This window comes from Mya arenaria, chromosome 10 (assembly GCF_026914265.1).
Source record: "Mya arenaria isolate MELC-2E11 chromosome 10, ASM2691426v1".
NCBI classification, from domain to species: domain Eukaryota; kingdom Metazoa; phylum Mollusca; class Bivalvia; order Myida; family Myidae; genus Mya; species Mya arenaria.
The window spans coordinates 39,377,558-39,405,300 of NC_069131.1; the positions used below are offsets into that span (position 1 = coordinate 39,377,558).

Consider the following 27,743-nt stretch of genomic DNA (forward strand, 5'->3'; position numbering starts at 1 on the left):
ATTTTAGTTGATTCGAGTAAAACCAAATGTGTACTCGTTTCTATCTCAAAAGGACACACACTTATTTTATTTTTTATCGGTAAAATCAACCTTCAAACCAATCAATAATGGAGAGAAGTTAACAAAACTAAAACCCTTGTCATCCTAAGCCCAAATCTATTCGAAAGGTCTTTTATAAATTTTGCTAAAACCGTATTTCAGCCTGAATTCAACGTGCCCGATTTAAGCTTGAATTATTTTTCGGTAAAAACTGGATACCATGTGTCGAGATTCGTCAGATCAGGCCCCAATATCACGAAAATACTTAAGTCAAATCTTAAACTCAGTCTTAACTCATTTAACCATATAAAAGCATAGTATGATTCAAAATCGTGCATGTTTTATACTTTTTGAAAATGTATTTTCTCATAGAATGCGTTGATAAAAAGATTTTATCAATATTTCAAAGAAAACTAATTCTAGAGCAAAAAACATACTGGAGTATTTTATCAAGAATACAGAATTTTACTCAAATACATTTTTGGCTGTAGAATATATTTACCTTGGAATACGACCGAAGGCTTTTATCAGCATATTCTATGATAGAATGCGCTCATAAAACGGTAAAAAACATAAATGTTTTTTAATAAATTGTAATGTTATGTTATAAAAAGTGTTGAGACTGAGTTTGAGATTTGACTTAAGTATTTTCGTGATATTGGGGCCAGGGCACAAGACAGACATGTCAAAACAACATGAATTGTGAGATCAGCACGAACTCGTATTACCTAATTGGATCAGATGGAGCTGAAAATACTTCTACAAATCCGGCTCTGACCAGCGCTCTTGTGGAAGTGCAATAGTATCGATTAACCGAAACAAACAAGAATGTATAGGTATCGATAATTAGGGGCAATAAAATATACACTTGTTGTTGTCCATTAAAGACGTTTTAGTACTTTAAACAAATTTTCTGATTGCTTACATTATTTGTTACAGTAAAACAATTTCTCAATTATTTTCGACATTACATCAATGAAAATACGGTATCTGAAATTCCGTGATATATTCCGATCCTATTGTGCAAATGATATTAAAACCTTCACTATGCATAGTGATATCACTAACAGATATGTTGTAAGACAATCAAGATATGGCTGATTATTTCAAGTTTTAAAACTAGGAACACATTTCATTTGATCTCTTAAATGATCTTTGAAACATACGGTTTTGAAATAGTTCATGAGTATTTAAATACAGCTGATTATTACCTTAAGGTCGTTGCACATTAAATAATCTCACATAATTATTTAATATCCAGGAGCAAGGTGGAACAACTGTTACAAACTGACGAGGATAACAATGAAAAGATAAGGTAACTCTTCAGAATTTATCGATAAAGTATATTGTTTCCATGAGTGTGTTCTCTACTGCACATAAAAATTTGTCTTTAAGATCCGGAACATAACAATTGTAATATGACATTTGCATTGACAGTTCAAACAATAAGCTAGAGCCTTGCAACACTTTGATCGACACGCAAAACAAGATTGACTTATATAGTTACAAAGCGCTTTAAAACATGTTCGAAATAAAAATGGAATATGAATACTTTGTTTCAACAGTTCTACGATCAGGCTAAATCGAGGAAAAGACCTGTATTTTTGTTTGTTGCGCGTGAATATTGGACACCATACTTTCACCTGAGCGTGACCAAAATTGCGTTCGGTAGTTTAGGTGATCGCGGAATATGCCAATCAAACAAAAGGATAAGAACAATAGGGTTAAAACATAAACAGAAACAGAAGTCATTGTAATATATGGTAAGGTGACCTGAGTATTTTCATTCACTCTTTCGTAAATTTTAAGATATTCATACTCACTGATTGTCATTCGAGACCAAGTGCAAGTTTTAGTTATTTTTTTCTTTAAAGAATTTTGGATTATATTTTAAAGGTGTTGCAATTGTTGGTCAGAAGTGATTTGCCAATGCGGCAAACATCTGTAACGGTCCACTGTAGGCTGCGGATGTGCGTTCATAGTTTCCACATCTATGCTCTTCCTAGCTCAGCTATCCTGTGAGGCATAGTAAGTTGGAACTTCAACAATATTTCAGAGAAAGCTATGCTTTTCTGATGGTTAACATTCCATATAAAACGGAAGTACGTTTAGCAAAGCCCGGGTTAAGTGAGAATAGAGAAGTTAGTGTATATAAAGACCAGTGGACCCCTTCAGGGTCGAGCATGCTTTTCCCTGAAGGGATCTGTTGGTGTTTGTTTCATTACGCCAGAAAGCTCGGCTATCTAGTGTTTTTTTTTGTTTGGCTCGCACGTTACAAATGGTGGCAGCGGTGGGATAATCACAACTGCCGGAACGGAGTTGCCTTACCCATAAGATTCCCAGTCTAAGACTCGGGACGAGTCATTTCGGAGGGGAAAGTAATGTAACGGTCCGCTGTAGGCGGCGAATGTGCGTTCATAGTATCTACATCTATGCTCTTCCTAGCTCAGCTATCCTGTGAGGCATAGTAAGTTGGAACTTCAACAATATATCAGAGAGAGCTATGCTTTCCTGATGGTTAATATTCCGTATAAAACGGTAGTACGTTCATACCGAATGTAAACTTGGTTAGAAATATGGAAATTAGCAAAGCCCGTGTCATGTGAGAATAGAGAAGTTAGTGTATATAAATATCAGTGGACCCCTTCAGGGTCGAGCATGCTTTTCCCTAAAGGGATCTGTTGGTGTTTGTTTCATTATGCCAGAAAGCTCGGCTATCTGGTGTTTGTTTGTTTGGCTCGCACGTTACAAATTGATTCCACAAACTATTTAATGTATAACTCTCATCAGCAATTTCAGAAAAGGGTGGCTTTTTGTCGTCTTGGATCCATGTTATTACCCTGGCTATGTCCTTGTCTTCGGCTTGTAATGACTCCAGATCATCTGTGTCATTACTAGTTGCTTTAACACAGTTTACGCTCCCTGTCGGGCTGAGCCTTTCTTTATCACTCATACCACACTGTCTACATAGTATCCTGCATAGTACGTCTGCATTTCCATGAGATCGCCCTTGTCTGTGTTCTATTGTCATTTGATATTAAGATAAAACTTTAATCCATCGAGCCACTAGCCCTTCTGGGTTTTTTAACCACTTAAGTGACCCATGATCGGTTCGCACATTAAATGGTTTGCCATACAGATAGTGTTTGAAATACACTGTGAAGAACACCAAAGCCAATATCTCTTTTCATGTGACACATTACTGGCGTTCAGCCTTAGTGAGTGTCCTACTAGCATACGCAACTACTTTTTCCTTACCATCAGTCTTCTGCGATAATACTGCGCCTATAGCAAAGTCACTGGCGTCTGTATCTAAGACAAATTGCTTACTTAAGTCGGAATGAACGAGCAATGGAGCTGTAACTAAACTATGCTCTAATTTTGCAAAAGCGTCTTGGCAATCAGATACCCATTCAAACTTTCTTCCTTTTTCTGTCAACCTGTGAAGTGGCTTGGCAATGTGCGAGTAGTTTGCGATGAAGTGTCGATAATAGCCGCATAGCCCTAGGAAAGAATGTACCTCTGTCACATTGCAGGGTGTTGGCCATTGCCTTATGCAATCTATCTTCTTTGGATCGGTTTTCACGCCATGTTCGCTGATTATATGACCGAGGAATTCTACCTCTTTTCTGAAGAGCTGGCATTTGCTAGGTTTTAATTTCAAACCTGCATCTTCGAACCGTTGAAAAACGCATTCCAAGTTATTCATCATGTTTCGAAATGTCTTTCCAACCTCTATAACGTCATCCAGGTATATCAGGCATATGGTCCAATGCAAACCAGCCAATGCGGCTTCCATGAGCCGTTCAAAGGTGGCTAGAGCGTTACATAAACCGAATGGCATAACTGTAAACTCAAATAAGCCTTTTCTGGTAATGAACGCTGTCTTTTGCCTATCATTCTCGTCCATCTCAACTTGCCAGTATCCCGAACTAAGATCTAAGCAAGAAAACCATTTTGATCCAGCTAACTGGTCCAATGATTCGTCAACTCTGGGTAATGGATAGGCATCTTTAATGGTAACGTCATTCCGACGACGATAATCAACACAAAAACGACGACTTCCATCCTTCTTCTTTACGAGAACGATTCCGCTTGCCCATGGACTAGTTGAAGGCTTGATGATGCCTTCATCTAGCATTTTGTCAATTTGGGTTTCAGCCTCGGTTTGCAAATGTACTGGGATACGTCGAATCGGCTGTCGAATTGCTGATGCATTTCCTGTAGGTATCTAATGCTTTATTATGCCAGTTCTGCCAAGGTCGGTATCGTTTTCGGAAAATATATGCGCAAACTTAGTCAGCAGCTTCCGCACTTCACTTTTTCTCATTTCTTGTCATACCATCCGATGCTCAGTTTTATACGTCATGCATATGTTCAGGAAGACAGGTGGTATCGGTTGGTTTCATTCTTGGTTCTTCAACCTTGTCAACCTGCGTCATAATAGCTATCTTGGTGTTTGGATACAAGGTTTGTGCTTCCTTTGAAAAGTTTGCCAGCCTTATTGGAATAATATCATTAGCCTTAACCAATGTGCGCGCAGCTATTCCTTTGCCAATCTCCAAAGACTTCATTGTAGGCTCCACTACGCCAAGTCCAAGACGTTTGACTCCTGGTTCTACACATCTTCCTGTGGTCATAATCTCTGAACCAGCTGGGATAACCACCTGCTCGGCTAAAACAATCCGATAACATCCTATATTACCATTGCATTGTAACTGTATCCTATCTCCATGAATGAGCATTGTGTTGTTTTGGGTATCAATAACTACTCCATTAGCTTGCATAAAGTCTATACCCAATACTACATCAACTTCTAATTCTGCTATTACCACGAATATCGTGCACTGAATTTCTCCAAACTCTATCGTCAGCTCTGTTTTTCCTACAACTTCCAAGTTGTTACCAGTAGCCGAAACGATCGGTTTATTGAAGTTTGTTATCGTATGCTTGGTATGGATACTCTGCCAAAGTCGTTTAGATATCAGGGATAAGGTAGCTCCCGTGTCAACCAAACAGCTTACTTTTGTTTTGTCTATCTGAGCAGAAGCATACAGTTCTGCAGACAGTCTCCTTGTTGTCTTAACGGTATGCTTCGGTCTGTTTTCTTCTGCGTTTGACTTTGGACAGTTATTCCTCAAGTGTCTGTCCGACCCGTATTGATAACATGTTATTTTCAGGAACCTTGATTTATCTACAGTTTCTCTGGTCTTTTTGGAAAAATATTTCATTGGTATCCGACCGGATTCTGGTACATAATTAAAGTTAAAAGGCGGATTGGTGTCCCTTAGGTTGTTTTGCCTCTGCATGTCCCGAACCAATGTCTCAAGCCTTGAGAAAGACTTTGCCAGGTTTTCAATAGCCTTAGCCTGTGTTTCAGTCTCAGAGGATGCCGTCCTTATCTGCTACTGCTGTCTTTTCTCAGCCCGATAAAAAGCTTCTAGCTCCACTGCATGCCTCACGGCATCATTCAGGTTGGTTGGTCTTGACTGCTTGATTTTTAATCTCATGTCTGAATTAACCAACGCATCCATAAACTGCTCTTTTGCTAAGGTTTCTCTTACATCTATAGGTGCACTAGGGTACGCCAGGTTCGTAAGGCGTCTAATATCCTGACCTAGCTCTCCCATGGACTCCATGGCCTTCTGTCGCCTATCCCGAAGTTTAACCCTATATAGTTCAGTCTGGTTGGCAGGCGAAAATCGGTCTTCTAATGCTCTGACTAGTCCTTGTAGTCTGTTGTGTTTGAGCTCAGGTTACCAAAGACACCTTGGCCATGGCCTCTCAATGATACCGAAAGGTACAGGACTTTTTGTTCTTCGGACCATCCGTTTGGCTGAGCGCATGCCTCAAAATGTGCCTTGTAGTCCGTCCATGCTCCCGTGCCATCATAAGAAGCAGGCTTCACATGGCACTTTTTCTGGCCTGTACTACTTTTAGGTTTTGTATCCGGCCGTTTTTCACGCTGGGTAACATGTCTGTCCATGCTCATGTCCAGGGTCTCATCCGCTATTGGAGACGAAAAATTGCTATAGCCAGTTTGAGCATCATCCGATCGTCCACTCTTTATATCAAACCGTATGCGTGGTTTAAGCTGAGGTTTGGGTGTGGACGTCATGCTCGGTGCTGCCGTTTTATCGAGCTCCTTTTGCAACGACGAAATGTCCTGCTCCAATTTAAGCCTTGTAATTTCTTGTTTCAAGACAGCATTTTCGTCGATCAGCCTCGAAACCTCGTTCTGGTTTGGGCTGTCCATGCTTCTTTTGTATTCAGGGTAAGCTAGATTGCTATGATTCTATTTTGTCCCTTGTTGGGCGCCAAATTTTATAACGTTTCTTCCCTAGCTCGGACACGCTACCTTTAATTAAACCATAAACCTATTCTCGGACTGCCTTGTCCCAAAAATGAACTATGAATTTAGTATAATATACACGGGATTGACAATGATTGCTTACAAAACCGAATGATTAGAAATAATTGGTATGGTTCAAGAATCAATGTTCAATTATCCCAAAAGATAGAACAAACAAACAGAAACACTACAACAACTATCGCTATTACTTCTTCACACACAATTCAGTGTCCTGCAGCGAAAAATAAATTTATGTGTTATAAGGATGCTTAATCGGCAGGACACTTATTGATCCGATATGAAACATATTATCTTTTATCGAAAACATAAATTATTACACAATATTCATGAGATTCTCAAGGTTTTACTTTAAAACAAAATTAAAAACGTATTCCAATCCATATCTATATACATAATTTATCTTTAACAACATCTTAAAGTGACACTCTTATTCAAAATCAACTCATACCCATGCATAACAAACATACATTTTATGCGATAATCCTTAAACTAATTACTAAACAATGCATAAATGGAAAGTATCATTTACTGATAGCACGATTTTTATCGTGTATTTAATTGCTAAAATATAGTAAATGATTGGTGAATGCTAAAAGATTTTCTGTGATTTACAATAGTTGTTTCAGGTAGGAATACCGTGTTTTCAGCAACTTTCTTTCAAATTTAACTCGTTTCCTTCATAAAAACCATTATTTTGACATTTATCCATCCTTTTTGGTATTTTTAAACAATCGTATTAGTTAAGGTAAATCGTACATGGGTATAAGAGTGCATCTTTAATCAAACTTCAGGCTACTTGGTGTAACCCGATAATATCCCTTATTTTATGATATACTAACGAAGTAATTGTGTTGAATTTCCATGGTAAAGCACATATCGATTTCGTTTAACTGGTTGACAAAAATTATGCAACACTACATTAACTACATTGCAGAGAGAATGAACATAAAATACAGGAACTGCAGAGAAGATTGGAGTAAGCTATGTATTTCATTAACTTAAGTAGAAATGAATTATAAAATTGTCGTTTACGGTGTCAATAATATAAAGACATTCATTATTGTCTGTGCAATACATATTGTTCAAATGATTTTCTTTTCAAGTTATAGTTTAATAAAAATCTAATATCCCGGGTATCATGATTAGCACTTTTTACTACAGGGACTACGAGAGCAAAGAAAAACATTTACTTTTGTAAGTAATTCTGTAAATCTACATTAGTATTGGGTGTGTATTTAGAGGTTAATAAACGGCGTAGCCGTGCCTTTGAGTGATAATTGGCCCGAATGACCCATAATGGCCCGAGGCGTCAATTTTCACTCAATTTCCCGGTGTTATGCTCTTTAATAAAGATGTGTTGTTGTTTTTTTTTTCAAATTTTAAGTTTGCTTTTTAAATTTTACCTGCAATCTAGTTGTGCATTCTCATTTCGCTTTGGCTTGACTACGATGAGTTAACTCACTTTTTTAGTTTTTGAGAGTTGGCTTAACAGGCAAATAACATTTTGTTGTCATTTTTATGTTCCTATTCCATTTCAATTGATCACCTTGAAAATTCCACAACACATCTATCCGATTTTTTTTCTATACGAATCACTGACATCTGTCTGTTCATGTCCTGAATAACTGAATACGACTGTTTGTACTTAAATAAATCAATACCTCATATTACTGATATCAACATGTATGAACAGTTGCTGTTTTCAAGAAAGTTCAACTTTAAACTTCTTTTGTTTTGTATTTTGGATGTCAACGCAGAATAAAAAATGCCGCCCTAACGGTCCACACTGGTAATCAAACACTAGCATATCGTCCTTAACTGCGTTCGCGTTTGCCTCCCTTTAGGATTTTAATAATAAATGTGTTCAAGCAGTTTTATTTTATTTTTTATTTATTTAGTCATGGCATTATTTTACACTCCCGATAATAGATTTTAAGGCGAAAATTGAATCATAATTCAAAATTATGCGTACCAAATCTAATCAGATTTCATTCAAAACAGACAAATGGTCTTATTTTGTTCGTTGTAAAAATAAAAACAAGCACATGTCATGGCCATTACAGCTCAAAAAGACAAGTGCAATATACATAACGAAATTTAATTAAAAGAGAACACATGTTAAAAGTAATTACAGTCAAGCATTATCATTCAAAGATTTATATTTCATTTTTGCAATACAGAGCTTTTTTAAATCTTAGACACGCAGTATAGTGGCAAATAAAAACGGAATAGTTTTCATCTTCAATATCACTTATAGTACATAAAACTCATTTACGTTCATTTCCTTGCATATCAAAATATATATCTTTGATTAACTTGATTATGATAAGCTAAGCAATAATATTTCTAAATTTATATCTGTACAATGGTTCTATGTAACATGAAATATTATTAGTTTTTTCTTTAAATTTCTCTATATTACTAAAGTGAACTTTATATATAGTGAGTTTGTATATTATTTTCATTGCCTAAAATTTGTCAAAAATTATTGTCTACAAATGAAAAAACAAGTATCAGTTGTCATGTACATTTGACATAACCATACTTAATTGAATCATGCGCTTTGTTAAACAGTGTATACAGTTGTTTATCAATTTGGTTTTCACTGTCGTGTGTGCGTGTATGTTTGTGTGTGTGTGCGTGTTTGCGTGTGTGTGTGCGCGCGCGCGCGTGTGTGTGTGTGAGCTTAACCATACTGATAGAAAATGCATAGAAGGTTATGTTATGTAAAGATGAACATGAATGTGTTATTGGTACTCTATGTGAATATAACTGAGAAAAAAATGGTTTATTTTCTGCATCATATCTTAAGGTTTACAATGTATGGTATCAAATGCAATTGTCTCTTTAAATTTGATAGAAATGGGGGACATATTTTACAACGTGTAAATTTCTAACACAAAGCATGTGCACACTAGATCTATATCTTCGGCTTTCCACTTCTCAAAGTATGCATGCCATTTGTTTAAAGATTTACGAAGACCTTTAGCAGTCGAAGAAAATAGAACAAGACCATCTGCAAACAATAATAAAGAAATAAAAAATTGGTATAATGTGAAACATGCATTATTATGCACACTTAAGTATAGTTCCATATCATTAACAGGAAAGATCATAAAACTTAAATGTCAGATGCAACTATGATCGTTGTAGTCATAATGTTCCTGTCCATTGTAACCACGGCCACCAGGTCCGAGGGTATACCGGGGATAGCCGGGGATATGGGCATTGTTATTACCTTCCATGTGGTCCTACAGTGCCGGGTGAATGCGGTGAATGCTGTTCGTTCGTAGGATTGGGATTTTACCCCTCGTTGACTGGATCAAGAGTCAAAGTCCCCGCCATTCCCCGGACCTGGGGGGGGGGGGGGCATGGTTACAATTGACTGGTGCATAATGGAAGAAACATTTAAATTAATTATCTACAATTTAAGGTGTACATGCATTGGTTTAATAGCAATATGTGTTGTCTTTACAGGGACTGCGAACGTGAATTTAAACTACAAACTAAAGAACGTAAAAAGTATGTGTTATTTTTATTATAAATCAATCATTGACATAATTAGAAACCACTGGTTCTATAGATTTGGTGTAAGAATAAACCTCAGACATATTAAGGTCAAATTTAAATTGAATTTAACAGATATTTCCATTTGTGTTTAAATATATTATTAGAAACACACGGTAATAATATTAGCAGTGCACATTGTTTTGTTTGTTTGCAAGTTCGGCAAGTGTCATCTCTCGTAAATCATATTCTGTTAAATAAATGTGTTCTTCTATTTGACTCTAGCGAAGTTGGGAGCGTGTATGTCTCAATCTTTTAGTTAATATAAATCTAGTTTCTTATCCTGACCACACCCACCTTTTTATATTGCAACTGCAGAAAATATTACTAAACACGAACATGAAATATACCTCAGTGTCTCTAAAATTTGGTGAAAAAGCCTTAAACAAACTGCTTGAAAAGATTGAGAATAATGCATTATACATATCAAAAAATGAAAATGTAAAAGGAATGCATGTTTTAAATAAATAATAAATTTGATAAGACAGGAATGTAAAGCAAATAACATTATTTGAAGGATATTCCATATAAATGCCGTGGCTCTGGCTCGAACTCGCTAATATACATACGTTGTTATATCAGCTTATAAAAAAAGTATAGGAGTATAATGTTCTTTAAACCGTATCGGCAAAGTGACCAATGCATTAAGATCGAAGAGTACATTAAAAACAAAATAAGCTGTGAAATTAAGAGAGTAGAAATCAGAAAAAATCCTTTTCGCCGATTAAAAAACTGATAGACAATGTTCTGACAGAATTGCATTGGTATTCGCTTCATTTGGATGTTTCGTATATTGGTCGCACCTTCAGTACTCCTGTTTTGTGTAAAGTCAATATATTGATGTTAAAGACGTTTTAAATTCTGGGGCATTTATTTTCAACTTCCTTCGAACAAAATCACGCGAATGTCTCAATCATTTTATATAAATCTGAAAAACGAAATATGTTTAAGAAACATTTAATCGGATGTTGTCTCTTTGTTTGAATAATGCAACTGTTTTAAAGTAGGAATCCATCACTTAACTGCTGCTATATTTTCTGGGCTTACGTTCATACAATAAGGTGATAACTGTATTAGGATCAAAACAATGTAACCGGAAATATCCATTATTCGTCTAATTCTAAAATACTAGTACACAGCGAACAAAGGGACCTTTTTATCATTCTTTTAATTATTGTGGCAGTATTGCCAACATGATCGATCAGTTTTCATGTAAAATTAAGTCAATACTCTTTTTACTTCGATTACTTGGACAAATGTTTTCTTCAACGAAGCATCCATTTGATTAAGCTATTGCTCAGTACGATCACTTGGAGTGTGGTACTCTATTTAACTGATATAAATTAACGATTCCCTGCATGTGGTATAATCAAAATAGTCCGATATCTAAACTCCATTTATTTTAAGTTTTTGCGATGTTTTAAAATGCATAAAAACTATATTTCAAATACGTCCTTTACTTTGTTGATACACATGAGCCATGCTTCTTGGTCAACACACAATCACAGAGCCAGTGTCATCATTTCATCTCAGGACAAAACGGAGATAGAAATGTACTTTTTTACAAACCATTTGGTCAAAATATGGCAATGTTTTGATTGCAAAGATTATTCTTTTTTGGAATCACCATTTATTGAAATTAGTTTTGTTAAAAATGCAAACATGGTTTTGAAAATAAAATCATGACGTTGAATTATCCTCTTTACCGTCACAGCGTGGCGAATGATAAATTTAACAAACGTATACACTATCTGTCATTGAACAGTTAAGAATAGTGTCAACATTTAGAGGCAAACTGAATAATTTATTGAAAACATTTCATCTTCTGCAAAAAACATAACATAACAAGAAGTTACCGATTGTGATGACTTGTGATGATTATGGGTAATTGCATAACTTCACATGGATCTAAAATAATGAAATTGTCTTATAATAAATTTGTCATGAAAGAAAATAGACGGGGTGTTTTTTTTCAAACTCATAACGTTTTTTTGTAAGAAAAATAGAAAGATACAACATTTACACAATGAATCATTTAAAGGTGTATTATATTGTTCATTTCAACATTTTATGATGACTTGATGATATTAGCAAAAATTGAAACTAAATGGGACATTTTTTAATTTTGATACTGACAAATATCGCATTCTAATGGGTTTCTCAATCACTGAAGAGTTTTGGAGTAAATGAGTTTGTCAATGTCACTACGGATTAAAGAAATGAGAAAAAAAATATAAGTGAGTATATGAATATAATGGAGTCTCATATAATGTTACATTAAACCAAAAAAACGTCTTAGTTTGAAATGCAAAACTTTATTCGAAAACGCAACATATTATTTCAGGCATTTATAAGCAACGTAATAATTCAATTTCGTCATGACGTTGTTCGTGCAAAATTTAAACACTATTTATTATATCTATCAATTTTTAAAACAATGCGTATTATCAATTTCAGATTAACAACTGAAAACGAGTCATTGTAAGTAATGTTTTCATACAAGTTATTCGTGCTGATTTATCAGAAGTTACATATCATCAAACGCTGAAAATTTCTATAACCTTTTTTAAAAGTGTTTTGCAACGTTTGTTTTATCTCCATGGCTGCAAATTTTAGGTCAACGTTACAAGATGTACTGATGGAATTGTCCCGTTACACTTTAGGGTTGTGCTTGTTAGGTCAACGTTACAAGATTAAGTGTCTGACTATTCCCTTGCTAACTTCCTAGTATTACTCATAAGTCAGCATTACATATATTGACTCTTGGGCCTGTTCCTGTAGACTCCATGGTTATACACATAAGGCAAGCGGTACAGATTTACTATTGGACTGTTTGGACGCAATGGCGCTAACCAAAAGTCAACACTTCTTGATTGACTGTCTGTGTTGTTCTTGTAGACATCATTGCATTACTCATATGATAAACATAAGAAAGATAGACTGCTGGACTTTATGCTATCTAGATTTAGATTCCTGTTAAATGATATAAGATGACAACACCATTATACCTTATGAACATGAAGATGAAGACGAAAATGTTTAACGGGAGGTTACGGAGCACTGTTATGGGATATAAAGAAAGTGTGTAAAGCAAAACTCTGTAAAAGGTGTTGTAGGCATTGTAACACTGCAACCCGGGCTGCGCTTTCACAAATAAAGTGGTTATCCCGACAGTATCAATATAAAGCGCTGCATATATCCGCAAGTCATGCTTTTATAAGACAACAACATGACCTGCAGTAATACTTAACTTTAACACATACTTTTTTCAGGCGTAAAGAACGTGATAGATGTGAGAGTAGAATTGCGGAACTTGCTAAAGCGTATGTTCTGTTGAATTTTGAATCATGTAGGCTAAATAATGTTTTCTTGTACCTCTACTTAAACTCATTATTCATGTTTATTTGTACGAATAACTAATCTTATCACGTCTGTGAGTAAATGAGTTTGTCAACCACCAAGGATTAAGGAATAGGGATAAAGTGAGTATACAAATGTAATGTTTTATTTGTACAAATAACTAATCTTATCACGTCTGTGAGTAAATGAGTTTGTCAATGCCACCAAGGATGAAGGAATTGAGAAAAATTGAGTATACAAATATCATGGGGTCTCATAGAAAGTCACATTATACCAAAAACGTCTTAGTTTAAACATGCAAATCTTTAGTATGAAAGGAACATATGCTTTAAGGCATTTTTAAGTAAAGTGATCAACCAATTTCGACATGCCGTTGTACGTGCTAAATTTAAACAATATTGATTATATATATATATATATATATATATATATATATATATATATATATATATATATATATATATATATATATATATATTAATATTTAAAATATGCGTATTATCAATTTCAGAATTACAACTGAAAACAAGTCATTGTAAGTAATGTTTTCATACAAGTTGATCATGATAATCTATCAGAAGTCACATAACATCAAACGCTGAAAATTTCTCTAACTTTTTTGTTTTAGAGTTTTGCTACGTTACAAAATAGGGTATTTCACTTGTTTTTCTTGTTGACGTTATGGTATACTTCATATTTAAAAATGTTTTTTTTTTCTCACAATCAAGGTAAGCGTTACAACAAATATTGTCAATTATCCCCGCATGGTATTACTAACTCCGTGAATGTTTCATGATTTTCTGTTGTACTTTCCAAGTGGACTTCAATGGTAGTACTCAAATGGTCTACCTTACATGACTGAGTGTTCTTCTTCTTACAGCTGACTCAATATCGATCACAAGGTAAACGTTACTTACTATATCATGGTATAACATGGTACAATAGAGTTCGTGTTTGTCCCTGTAGACTCCATGGTATTACTGATTAGGTCGACGATACATTAACTGTTGTACTTGTGCCAATAGACTACAGGATCTGACTCATATGATCAACATTATTAAATGGATTGTTGCACTTGTCCTTGACTCCAATGCTTACCTCATATGGTCAACTTTGTGTGATTGACTTTTGCAGTTGTTCTTGAAGACTCCAATGTTTGCCTCATAAATTCAACGTAATATGATTGACTTTTGCACCTGACCTTGTAGAATCCTCATATAGTCAACATTGTATGATCGACTGTTGGACTTGTCCCTGTAGACTCCACTGTTTACCTCATATGGTCAACATTACATGCTTGCTTTTTGGACTAATCCCGGTAGACTCCACTGATTACCTCATATAGTCAACATTATATGATTGACTTTTGGACTTATCCCGGTAGACTCCACTGATTACCTCATATAGTCATCATTATATGATTGGTTTTTGGACTTATCCCGGTAGACTCCACTGTTTACCTCATATGGTCAATATTATATGATGAATCGTTGACCATGTCCCTGCAGACTTCATGGAATTACTTATATGGTCATTACTACATAATATAATATTGCACATGTCCCGATACACTCCTTTGTAATACTCATATGTTTAGCATTGCATTATAGACTGTTGTACTTATTCCGATAGATTCAATGTAATTACTCATATGGTCATCACTACGTAATGGACTGGTGTAGCTTTTCCTGCCTATATTCATGTCTTATTATTCATAAGGTAACCATTAGAAGATTGATCTTCGGAATTGTATCTACAGAAACCATGGCATTACTAATATGGTCAACATCATGTAATAAAATATTGTACTCCATGGTTGAAGGTTAACGTTAAACGACTGACGGATAAACTTGTCCCTGTAAACTCCATGTTATTATCAAATGTATTTTTATATTGACTGTTGCTCTTGTCCTTGTAGATTCCATGGTATTACTCATATGGTCACCATTACAATATTTGCTTATTAAATTTGTCCCTTTTGTCTCTATGGCTGCACATTTTAGGTCAACGTTACAAGATTTACTTATGATTTTGTCCCGTTCCACTTGTTGGTTGTACTTATTAGGTCAACGTTTCAAGATTTACTGATGAAATTGTCCCGTTACACTTCATGGTTGTACTTATCAGATCAACGTTACAAGATTGAGTGTCGGACTATTCCCTTTCTGACTCCATATTATTACTCATAAGTCAGCATTACAAATACTGCCTCTTGGGCCTGTTCCTGTATACTCCATAATTGTACTCATAAGGCAAATGGTACAATATTTACTATTAAATTTTTCCCTGTTGACGCAATGGCAATACTCAAAGGTAAACATTACATGATTGACTGTCGGTGTTCTTATTCTTGTAGACATCATTGCATTACTGATATGATTAACATTATAAGAAAGACTGCTGCTCTATATTCAATCTAGGTTTAGATTCATTAAATTGTATAAGCTGACAAAAGCAATATACATTATGAAAATGAAAATGTAGATGAAGATGTTTAACAGGAGCGGATGGAGCACGGTGAGGGAATATAAACAAAGAGTGTATAGCAAAACACTGAAATCATTGTTGTAGGCATTGCAACACTGCAACGCTGTTGCGCTTTCAAAAAGAATGTTTTTATCGCGACAGTATCAACATCAAGCACTGCTGATATCCGCAAGTCATGCAAGACGACAACATCGCCGGAATTAATACTAAACTTTATTGCTTTCTTTTTCAGGCATCAAACCCATCGTGAAGAACGTGAGAAATGTGAGAGTAGAATTGCTGAACTTGTTAAAGCGTATGTGTTGTTGTATTTTGTATCATGTGGCCTTTTGAATGTTTTCTTGTACATTTGCATAAATTCATTATTTATATTTTATCTGTACAAATAACTAATCTTATCACGATTGTAAGTAAATGGGGTTTTGTCAATGCCACTAAGGATTTAATAATTGAGAAAAAGTGAGTATATAAATATAATGGAGTCTCATAAAAAGTCACATTTAACCAAAAACGTCTTAGTTAAAATATGCAGATCTTAAGTATAAAAAGCAAAATAAAATTTAAGGCATTTTTAAGTAACGTGATCAACCTATTGCTTCATGACGTTGTACATGCTAACTTTGGACAATATTTATAATATCTATTAATATTTAAAACATGCGTATTATCAATTTCAGAATAACAACTGAAAACAAGTCATTGTAAGTAATATTTAATACAAGTTGATCATAATAATTTATCCGAAGTTACATAACATCAAACACTGAATATTTCTAAAACTTTTTGGTTTTAGAGTTTTGCTACCTTACAAAATGTAGTATTGTACTTGTTTATCCTGTAGCCTTCATAGTATAGTTCATACAAGTTGATCATGATAATCTATCAGAAGTCACATAACATCAAACGCTGAAAATTTCTCTAACTTTTTTGTTTTAGAGTTTTGCTACGTTACAAAATAGGGTATTTCACTTGTTTTTCTTGTTGACGTTATGGTATACTTCATATTTAAAAATGTTTTTTTTTCTCACAATCAAGGTAAGCGTTACAACAAATATTGTCAATTATCCCCGCATGGTATTACTAACTCCGTGAATGTTTCATGATTTTCTGTTGTACTTTCCAAGTGGACTTCAATGGTAGTACTCAAATGGTCTACCTTACATGACTGAGTGTTCTTCTTCTTACAGCTGACTCAATATCGATCACAAGGTAAACGTTACTTACTATATCATGGTATAACATGGTACAATAGAGTTCGTGTTTGTCCCTGTAGACTCCATGGTATTACTGATTAGGTCGACGATACATTAACTGTTGTACTTGTGCCAATAGACTACAGGATCTGACTCATATGATCAACATTATTAAATGGATTGTTGCACTTGTCCTTGACTCCAATGCTTACCTCATATGGTCAACTTTGTGTGATTGACTTTTGCAGTTGTTCTTGAAGACTCCAATGTTTGCCTCATAAATTCAACGTAATATGATTGACTTTTGCACCTGACCTTGTAGAATCCTCATATAGTCAACATTGTATGATCGACTGTTGGACTTGTCCCTGTAGACTCCACTGTTTACCTCATATGGTCAACATTACATGCTTGCTTTTTGGACTAATCCCGGTAGACTCCACTGATTACCTCATATAGTCAACATTATATGATTGACTTTTGGACTTATCCCGGTAGACTCCACTGATTACCTCATATAGTCATCATTATATGATTGGTTTTTGGACTTATCCCGGTAGACTCCACTGTTTACCTCATATGGTCAATATTATATGATGAATCGTTGACCATGTCCCTGCAGACTTCATGGAATTACTTATATGGTCATTACTACATAATATAATATTGCACATGTCCCGATACACTCCTTTGTAATACTCATATGTTTAGCATTGCATTATAGACTGTTGTACTTATTCCGATAGATTCAATGTAATTACTCATATGGTCATCACTACGTAATGGACTGGTGTAGCTTTTCCTGCCTATATTCATGTCTTATTATTCATAAGGTAACCATTAGAAGATTGATCTTCGGAATTGTATCTACAGAAACCATGGCATTACTAATATGGTCAACATCATGTAATAAAATATTGTACTCCATGGTTGAAGGTTAACGTTAAACGACTGACGGATAAACTTGTCCCTGTAAACTCCATGTTATTATCAAATGTATTTTTATATTGACTGTTGCTCTTGTCCTTGTAGATTCCATGGTATTACTCATATGGTCACCATTACAATATTTGCTTATTAAATTTGTCCCTTTTGTCTCTATGGCTGCACATTTTAGGTCAACGTTACAAGATTTACTTATGATTTTGTCCCGTTCCACTTGTTGGTTGTACTTATTAGGTCAACGTTTCAAGATTTACTGATGAAATTGTCCCGTTACACTTCATGGTTGTACTTATCAGATCAACGTTACAAGATTGAGTGTCGGACTATTCCCTTTCTGACTCCATATTATTACTCATAAGTCAGCATTACAAATACTGCCTCTTGGGCCTGTTCCTGTATACTCCATAATTGTACTCATAAGGCAAATGGTACAATATTTACTATTAAATTTTTCCCTGTTGACGCAATGGCAATACTCAAAGGTAAACATTACATGATTGACTGTCGGTGTTCTTATTCTTGTAGACATCATTGCATTACTGATATGATTAACATTATAAGAAAGACTGCTGCTCTATATTCAATCTAGGTTTAGATTCATTAAATTGTATAAGCTGACAAAAGCAATATACATTATGAAAATGAAAATGTAGATGAAGATGTTTAACAGGAGCGGATGGAGCACGGTGAGGGAATATAAACAAAGAGTGTATAGCAAAACACTGAAATCATTGTTGTAGGCATTGCAACACTGCAACGCTGTTGCGCTTTCAAAAAGAATGTTTTTATCGCGACAGTATCAACATCAAGCACTGCTGATATCCGCAAGTCATGCAAGACGACAACATCGCCGGAATTAATACTAAACTTTATTGCTTTCTTTTTCAGGCATCAAACCCATCGTGAAGAACGTGAGAAATGTGAGAGTAGAATTGCTGAACTTGTTAAAGCGTATGTGTTGTTGTATTTTGTATCATGTGGCCTTTTGAATGTTTTCTTGTACATTTGCATAAATTCATTATTTATATTTTATCTGTACAAATAACTAATCTTATCACGATTGTAAGTAAATGGGGTTTTGTCAATGCCACTAAGGATTTAATAATTGAGAAAAAGTGAGTATATAAATATAATGGAGTCTCATAAAAAGTCACATTTAACCAAAAACGTCTTAGTTAAAATATGCAGATCTTAAGTATAAAAAGCAAAATAAAATTTAAGGGATTTTTAAGTAACGTGATCAACCTATTGCTTCATGACGTTGTACATGCTAACTTTGGACAATATTTATAATATCTATTAATATTTAAAACATGCGTATTATCAATTTCAGAATAACAACTGAAAACAAGTCATTGTAAGTAATATTTAATACAAGTTGATCATAATAATTTATCCGAAGTTACATAACATCAAACGCTGAATATTTCTAAAACTTTTTGGTTTTAGAGTTTTGCTACCTTACAAAATGTAGTATTGTACTTGTTTATCCTGAAGCCTTCATAGTATAGTTCATATATAATATTGTTTTTTTTTCTCATAATCAAGGTAAGCGTTACAACAAATATTGTTAATTATCCCTCCATGTTATTCTTAACTAAGTGATTGTTTCATGATTGCTTGTTATACATGTCATTGTGGGCTTCAATGGTAGTCTATAGTCCACAGGACATGATTGATTGTTGTTGTTGATACAGCAGACTCAGTATTACTCACATGGTAAACGTTTCTTACAATAACATGGTATTACATGGTATAATAGAGTTTTGTGCTTGTTTGTCCCTCTAGACTCCATGGTAAGACTGATTAGGTCTACGATACATAACCTATTATACATGTGCCAACAGACACCATGGTCTAACTCATATGGTCAACATTATTTAATGGCGTGTTGCACTTGTCCTTGACTCCAATGTTTACCTCATATGGTCAACGTTATATGCTTGACTTTTGCACTTGTCCTTGACTCCAATGTTTTGCTAATATAGTCAACGTTATATGATTGACTTTTGCACTTGTCCTTGACTCCAATGTTTGGCTAAAATGGTCAACGTTATATGATTGACTTTTGGACTTGTCCCTGTGGACTCCAATGTTTTGCTAATACAGTCAACGTTATATGATTGACTTTTGGACTTGTCTTTGGAGACTCCAATGTTTGCCACGTATAGTCAAATTTACATGATTGACTGTCGGTGTTGTTCGTGCACCATTGCATTACTCATATGATTTACATTATAAGAAAGACTGCTGGACTTTATGCAATCTAGGTTTAGATTCCTGTTTAATGATATAAGATGACAATATCAATATACCTTATGAACATGAATATGTAGATGAAGATGTTTAACAGGAGGTGACGGAGCACTGTCAGGGTATATAAACAAAGAGTGTAATGGAAAACTCTGTACATGGTGTTGTAGGCATTACAACATTGCAACCCGGGATGCGCTCTTACATAGAAAGTGGTTATCCCGACAGTATCAACATAGGCGCTGCTGATAACCGCAAGTCATGCTTTTATAAGACGATAACATGACCTGGAGTAATACTAAACTTTAACACATTCTTTTTCAGGCATCAAACCTTTCGTGCAGAAAGTGAGAAATATGAGAGTAGAACGGCGGAACTTGCTATAGCGTATGTTATGTTGTATTTTGTATCATGTGGGCTATGGAATGTTTATTTGTACCTTTACTTAAGCTCATTATTGATGTTATATGTGTAAGAACAAATAATCATATCACGTCTGTGAGTAAATGAGTTTGTCAATGCCACTACGGATTACAAAAATGCAAATCTGTAGTATAAAAAGCAATACATAATTTGAGGTATTTATAAGTAACGTGATAATTCAATTTCGTAATGACGGTGTACGTGCTTAATATAGACAATATTAATTATATCTATTTATATTTAAAGAAATGCACATAATCAATTCTAGATAAACAACGGAAAACGAGTCATTGAAAGAAATGTTTTCATACAAGTTGATTATGATAATTTATTAGAAGTTACATAACATCAAACGCTGAAATTTTCTCTAACTTGTTTTTGCTTAAGAGTTTTGCTCCGTTACAAAATAAAGTATTGTACTTGTTTGTCCTGTAGCCTTCATGGTATAATTCATATATATATATATTTCTGCCAATCAAGATAAGCGTTAAAACAAATATTGTTAATTATTCCAATGGTATTAATAACTAAGTGAATGTTTCATGAGTGTCTGTTGTACATGTCCCAGTGGGCTTCAATGGTAGTACTCTAATGGTCGACGTGACATGATTAATTGTTGTTCTTGTTACAGCAGACTCAGTATTACTCACAAGGTAAACGTTACTTACTTTATAATGGTATTACATGGTATAATAGAGTTTTGTGCTTGTTTGTCCCTCTAGACTCCATGGTAATACTGATTAGGTCTACAATACATAACCTGTTATACTTGTGCCAAAAGACTCCATGATCTGACTCATACGGTCAACATTATTTAATGGCGTGTTGCACTTGTCCTTGACTTCAATGTTAACTTCATATGGTCAACGTTATATGATTGACTTTTGGACTTGTCTTTGAAGAGTCCAATGTTTCCCTCATATAGTAAACGTTATATGATTGACTGTTGGACTTGTCTCTATAGACTCCAATGTTTGGCTCGTATGGTCAATATTATATGGTTGACTTTCCCCTGTAGAATCTAATGTTTTCCTCATATGTTCAACATTATAGGATTGACTGTTAGACTTGTCCCTGTAGACTCCACTATTTACCTCATATAATCAACATTATATGATTAACTGTTGAACTTGTCCCTACATACTTTAAGGAATTACTTATATGGCCATTAGTACATAATATAATATTGTACATGTCCCGATACACTCCTTTGTAATACTCATATGTTCAGCATTGCATTATAGACTGTTGTATATATTCCGATAGATTCAATGTAATTACTGATATTGTCAACATAACTTAATAGACTGCTGTGGCTTTTCCTGTAGACTCAATGGTATTACAAATAAGGTCAATTTTAAATAATAGACAGTATATCTTGTCCCAATATACTCATTAGAAAAACTCATGTGGTCATCATAACAAGATAAACTGCTCGTCTTCTCCCTGAATACTGTATTGTATTACTCATAAAGTAAAAGTAACAAGATAATCTGTTGGACGTGTCACTTCTACCTTCATAGTATTATTCAAAAGGTCAATATTTTATTGACAGTTTGGACTTGTCGTTGTCAACTCCATGGTATTATCAAATGTATTTTTTTAATGATTTATTGTTGCTTTTGTCGTTTCCATGGTATTATAATATGGTCACCATTACAATATTTGATGATTGAATTGTACTTTTAGTCTCCATGACTGCACATTGTAGGTCGTCGTTACAAGATTTACTGATGGATTTGTCCCTTTAGACTTTCTGGCTGTACTTATAAGGTCAACGTTACAAGATTAAGTGTCTGACTATTCCCTTGCAAACTTCATATTATTACTCATAAGTCAGCATTACAAATATTGACTGTTGAGCCTGTTCCTGTAGACTCCATGGTTGTACTCATAAGGCCAACGGTACAGATGTAATATTGGAATTTTCCCTGTTGATGCAATGGCGCTACCCAAAAGTTAACATAACATGATTGACTGTCGGAGTTGTTCTTGTAGACATCATTGCATTACACATATGATCAACATTACAAGAAAGACTGCTGGACTTTTGCAATATAGCTTTAGATTTCTGTTAAATGATATAGCTGACAACAGAAATATACCTGATGAACATGAAGAGGTAATTGAAGATGTTTATCAATCTGACAGAATCTGACGGAGCACTGTCAGGGTATATAAACAATGATGGTATAAAAAAAACTCTGAAAAAGGTGTTGTAGGCATTGCAACACTGCAACCCGGGCTGCGCTTTCACAAAGAAAGTTGGTATCCCGACAGTATCAATATAAAGCGCTGCTGATATCTGCAAGTCATGCTTTTATAAGACCTGCAGTAATACTTAACTTGAACACATACTTTTTCAGGCATCAAACCCTTCGTGAAGAACGTGAGGAATATGAGAGTAGAATTTCGGAACTTGCTGCTAAAGCGTATGTTATGTTGTTTATTTTTTTATGTGGGCTATATAATGTTTTTGTACCTTTACATAAACTTGTTATCTATGTTGTATTGGTACGAATAACTAATCTTTCTGAATGCCACTAAGGAATAAATAATTGAGAAAAAGTGATTATATAACTTTAATGGAGTCTCATAGAATGACATATCTAACCAAAAACGTCCGAGGTTAACAATCCAAATCTGTAGTGTAAAAAGCAACATATAAAAGAGGTATTTTTAAGTAACGTGATCAACCAATTTCGTCATGACGTTGTACGTGCTAAATTTAGACAATAATAATAATATATATTAATATTTATAAAATGCGTTATATCAATTTCAGGAATACAACTGAAAACAAGTCATTGTAATAAATGTTTTCATAAAAGTTGATCATGATAATTTGTCAGAGGTTACATAACATTAAACGCAGTAAATGCTCTAACTTTTTGTTTATTTAAGAGTTTTGCTTTGTTACAAAATAGGGTATAGTTCTTGTTTGTCTTGTAAACTCTATGGTATATTATATATATATATTTTCCTCACAATCAAGATAAGCGTTACAACAAATATTGTTAATTATCCCTCCATGGTATTCCTAACTAAGTGAATGTTTTTTTTTATGATTGCCTGTTGTACATGTCCCTGTGGACTTCAATGGTAGTACTCAAATAGTCTACCTTGCAATGCTTCAATGTTATTACTCATATTGTCAACACTTCTTAATAGACTGCTTTAAATGTTCCTGTATACTCAATTATATTATACTTTAAGGTCAAATTTTCATTTCCCAATACACTCTTTAGAATAAGTGATATGGTCAACATAACATAATAGACTGTTTGACTTCTCTCTGAAAACTGTATGGCTTTACTCATAAAGTTAAAGTAACAAGATAAGCTTTCGGACGTATCCCTTATACCTCATAGTATAAGGCCGAATTTGGATTGACAGTCTAGATCTGTCCCTGTAGACTCCATGGTATTTTTGTTATTGTCAACAAAACATAATTGTCTTTCGGGATTGTATCGGTAGACACCATGGTATTACTCAAAAGGGTCAACATCCCAAATTCGAAGCCTCCATGATATTACCTATATGTCAATATTACATAATGGACACCTCGACTTGTCCCTGTATACATCATGGTGTTTCATATATCGTCGCATTAAATGATTTACCTTCGGACTTGTACCTGTTGCCACCAGGGTATTATTCAGGTCAGCATTACAAGATAAACAACTCATTATTGTCAATATTACATAAAGTATAATACATACTCATATGGTCACCATTACAATATTTGCTGATTGAATTGTCCCTTTAGTCTGCATGGCTGCACGTTTTTGGTCAAATTACACGATTTACTGATGAAATCGTTTCTTTAGTCTTCATGGTTGTACCTATTATGTCAATGTTACAGATTGAGTGTCGGACTATTCCCTTACTGACTTCATAGTATTACAGATAAGTCACCATCACATATACTGTCTGTTGGGCCTGGTCCTGTAGACTAAATGGTTGTACTCATAAGGTTAACGTTAAAATACTTACAATTGGACTTTTCCCTGTTGACGCAATGGCGTTACTCATAACTGAAAATTACATGATTGACTTTCTGTGTTGTCCTTGTAGACTATATTGTATTATTCATTTGATAAATATATGACATGAAAGATTGTTGGACTGTTTGCAGTTTAGCTGTAAATTCCTGTTAAATGATATAAGATGACAACAGCAATACACATTATGAAAATAAAGATGTAGATGAATATGTTTCACCGGAGTCGACGGAGCACAGTCAGGGGATATATACCAAACCTCTGTAATAGTGTTGTGAGCATTGTACACTGCAACCCGGGCTGCGCTATCACTTAGAATGTGGTTATTCCGACAGTATCAACATTAAGCGCTGCTGATATAATAATTGTTTTTATAAAACGACAACATAACCTGCAGTTATACTAAACTTTTACTCATATTTTCAGGCATCAAACCCTTTGTGAAGAACGTAAGAAATATGAGAGAAGAATTGCGAAACTTGCTAAAGCGTATGTTCTGTTGTATTTTATATCATGTGGGCTATAAATTGTTTTCTTATTCCTTTAGTAAAATCAATGAATGTATGTTATACTTGTAAGAATAACTAATGTTATGATGCTGAAATTAAGTTTACACGTGTTTAATATATTACAAATGGGTACACGGTCTATGACTAATGCGAGAATAATCGCATTCTGTTCAATTATCAACATAATTCGAATGAATCATAATTGTCATCTTATGCAACAGTGCCGATAAATTTACTGCGGTAAAGAAGAAGTCAAATGAGTTGTTTGGGCACACATAAACACATATTCCCGATCAGGTGAGTTCAGATCATCGGTATGTATATCTTTAGGTAAAGCTTGTGACTTTCAAATTATTTGTTTGATGGACACGGCACTGAACAGAGTAAACGTGTACATTGTGTTAAAAGTAAATACATGCTTATTTTATTTAGTAAAAAAGTAATCCAGTGATAAAATGCTCATGAAAACAAGGACAATAGAATATATCAACAATGTTCGCAAATCACACGCGCTATATTTAGTGCACTGTCGGTTTTACGACAATTCTTACTATATTGCAATGCCTAAGACATTTTCTTTTGTCATGATCTGTGTAATTTAACTGCAAGTCTAACTGTGCTATATAACTTTCAGGTCGATAGAAATGACAGCAGACATGGTCATCAGTCTCATTGATGTATTAAGAGAATATGATATCGCAAACGTTTGAGCAACCCATCAAGTGACAATAAGTGACCATTGATGATATGCAGCCCCGCAGAAAAACGTTTGTATTCAATACAGTGACAGTTTTTGTGTGGTTATCTGACATTTTTGGTCACCATGTGCATCAGACCAAGCGCAAAGTATACATTTCAAATGATGTTTGGTGTCTATAAGTTCATTCTTTCACAATGTGAAGCGCATGGCAAGACGACTTCAAAGATGACATTAAAAAGGACTTTTAAATTTTTAAGGAGAGCCATATTCTTTCTCTTAAGAGTATTTAAATGGTCATTTGTTTATGCAAAATTGCAGCGAGCAACCAATCAATATTTGTTTTCAATAAAATAAAACTTAAAACGTTACATTAATCTAGTATTATCTTAGTTAAAAAAACACACGAAAAGAACACTTATAATTCTATGATATGAAACCAACAACATATAAATGTTTAGTAATAGTTAAATGTATAATTATAAGTTTATGCATGGAATATCACCCTTGCTCTATAAAACGTCATGCTATGATAAATACATTACTAAGGGTGGACAAAGATAAAGATAAGCTAATTAGAATATGCAAAGAAGAAAAACTTATGGTACATGTATATTAATTATATAATTTATTAGCATGGATTAGCAACCTATGCTAATACTATAAACAATGGCCATAGAATCATTGTACATGGAAGATCAATGGAGATTAAACAAATCTATACATACATGTTTAATAAGAAGAACAATGAATTATTTTTCTTTATGAATATATTTCGCTTTTTCGATATTTGTTTTTAAGGATTTTGGAGGAAGTTAAGCTGTGATACCCTATCAGAATTGGGTCATATTTTCTCCAAAGTTTCGAGTTCTACTTCAGTATACAGTTTGTGAATGGAACGAACAGTTGCACCGAAAATTAATCTGTCCGCCTCATACTAGATTATCTCTTGGTCGACTTTATCAGCTTAAGTTTAATTGCAATTGACTGCTCAGTATATATATATATATATATATATATATATTAAGGTAGGGTTTTGCGTTTCGGTAGCCTGTTTTATTACTGCCATATGACAAAAAAGAAATCGATTCAAAAAGCGGAAACAGTGGTCGGAATATAAGAAATAATGTTACTCGATTAATACGTCAATCCAAGAAAGATTATTACAATAAAGCTGTAAAAAACTGTAAAGATTCTAGGGTGTTATGGAAGAACCTCAGAGAGTTGAATAATCATAATGACACTATTAACAATAATAGTATAATATTACCACAATACCTTCATACAAACGGAATAAATGTTGTTGGCGATGCACAAATATTAGATGTGTTCAATAAGCATTTTACTGACATATCCGATTGTATCAATAAATCAGTGTTCGATGAAAGACATTTTTCAAAACTTGGTACTAAATTAAATAGTTTGCTAAATGGTCAGTACTTTGATATATCTTACATCACCCCATGAGAGGTAAATATGTATATTGATAAGCTTAATACGGTGAAAGCTACATGATTAGATGGAATAGGGCCTAATGTCCTAAAACAATGTGGTGATTGTATTGTTATACCACTAACGTCCATTATGAATAATAGCATACGGCTAGTAATATTCCCAGACTCATTAAAAGAGGCTAAAGTTTTGCCTATATATAAATCTTCTAATCACAATGATCCAATTAATTATAGACCAATTTCTAAGGGCGTAAGAATATCGGTGTTAGCTTGAAAAAGTTCGCTTTAGTATTCTATCACATTCTGTTTAGATGTTCTCCTTTAAGTAGCATTCAGATTCTTTTTTAAAGGCAGTATTTTGTGAAAACGCTACATCACATTAACACCCTTGATTGAGTTGATTTATTGGCGTGTACAGTAAGGGATGCGATGTCCATTG

The 27,743-nt window shown here is 34.3% G+C and overlaps 1 protein-coding gene across 1 annotated transcript; it reads left to right on the top strand.

The window, feature by feature from the left end:
* Positions 1 to 772: 772 nt before the first annotated feature.
* LOC128204684 (centromere-associated protein E-like) lies at positions 773 to 26,101 on the top strand. The gene is made up of 19 exons (XM_052906083.1): positions 773 to 875; positions 1,301 to 1,354; positions 7,347 to 7,388; positions 7,574 to 7,606; positions 9,890 to 9,934; positions 12,437 to 12,460; positions 13,252 to 13,302; positions 13,851 to 13,874; positions 13,968 to 13,978; positions 14,220 to 14,241; positions 16,059 to 16,121; positions 16,504 to 16,527; positions 18,853 to 18,915; positions 19,298 to 19,321; positions 20,542 to 20,604; positions 23,007 to 23,072; positions 25,071 to 25,133; positions 25,375 to 25,450; positions 25,788 to 26,101. Exons 1-18 carry the CDS (start codon positions 868 to 870, stop codon positions 25,430 to 25,432), a joined length of 738 nt encoding a protein of 245 aa, XP_052762043.1. The 5' UTR covers positions 773 to 867; the 3' UTR covers positions 25,433 to 25,450; positions 25,788 to 26,101.
* Positions 26,102 to 27,743: the final 1,642 nt, after the last annotated feature.

What these genes read in the sequence shown, in the direction of transcription:
- LOC128204684 (XM_052906083.1), top strand. An exon ending in ACAACTGAAAACGAGTCATT is followed by an intron (nt 12,461 to 13,251) that starts GTAAGTAATGTT and finishes TACTTTTTTCAG; the next exon opens with GCGTAAAGAACGTGATAGAT. An exon ending in ATTGCGAAACTTGCTAAAGC is followed by an intron (nt 25,134 to 25,374) that starts GTATGTTCTGTT and finishes CTTATGCAACAG; the next exon opens with TGCCGATAAATTTACTGCGG.